We start from the raw sequence: 978 nt of genomic DNA, 5'->3' as shown, positions 1-978 counted from the left end.
GCCGAACGAGGCAAGAGGAGCCGAGCTCTTTGGTGTCATCTTAGCTCTGCGTTTGGGAGTTATATACACGGCTTGAGGGCGGGACACGATGCCTCTGGAATTTTTCTTGTCTCGCCCCGGGCAAGAGGCTGAGTGGCGTGAGGAAGGCGCGTCGCTCGAAAGAGACGTTTGGGCTTCGCGCTGCCAACGGGCTGGCCAAAGGAACTAATTCGGCCGCTTCGTGTCCGTCTGGGTCAGGTAGAATATAACGTACCGCCCAAGTGCCATATCATACAGAATTGCAACAGTCATTGACGCGGTTTTAACCGGTAAAAATTGTGAAATGATTGTCGGTGCCCATTATTACTTTTATTGCAATCCTGTTTATTTATCAATATTTTTCCCTTGTCGTGAAGACGACGAATGCCCCGGTAAAACCTTTTTCAGAGTTCACCGAGTTTCGTCGCCCATCCATGCATGAACACTAACGCGATTGTGCTGTCTTCTGTTACAGGAGAGAACTGCGAGGGGAAGGCCCTCCTGGCGCCCTCGGCCACCTTGCCAGTGGGCGTGGTTGTGGCGCTTGTCGTGTGGGCGGTGCTTGTTCTCGGTGAGTTTATTTAGAGTGTCTAAAATGATAATATAATAATTCCACGCATTTAATCTTTCCAAAGTAAAATTGTATTTTTCATTGATAACTGTGTCGGAGAGTGGCAGGACATTAGTAATATTTCCATCCAAAACTGCCGAACAATGGGTTAGCCGTGTGTAAGAATGCTAGTGCGAAATGGGAAATTCATTGGCAGTCACTCTCCACTTTTGTCAATTGTTTTGTTGTAGATATAAATAAGTAAATAAAACTTAGATGTGTCGGTAAGACACACGGAGGAAGTCATGAGGTCATTCCCGGTGAAAGAAGAATTGCGTCAAAAGTTATTAGTGATAACAAGAAGCCACAAAACATTAACTTTAGAAAGAATATTTGAGAGTCGTCTCTAA

The 978-nt window shown here is 45.6% G+C and overlaps 1 protein-coding gene across 1 annotated transcript in view; it reads left to right on the top strand.

Moving 5' to 3' along the window:
- Positions 1–88: 88 nt before the first annotated feature.
- Positions 89–978, top strand: part of LOC119589292 (neural-cadherin-like) — a 7,205-nt gene continuing 6,315 nt past the window's right edge. The window contains exons 1-2 of the mRNA XM_037937915.1: positions 89–137; positions 494–589. Of these exons, the coding sequence (XP_037793843.1) occupies positions 89–137; positions 494–589 (145 nt within the window). The remainder of the gene's footprint in view (positions 138–493; positions 590–978) is intronic.

The sequence above is a fragment of the Penaeus monodon genome, chromosome 25 (assembly GCF_015228065.2).
Source record: "Penaeus monodon isolate SGIC_2016 chromosome 25, NSTDA_Pmon_1, whole genome shotgun sequence".
Classification (NCBI taxonomy): Eukaryota; Metazoa; Arthropoda; class Malacostraca; order Decapoda; family Penaeidae; genus Penaeus; species Penaeus monodon.
This window is presented reverse-complemented; position numbering and strand designations above follow the sequence as displayed.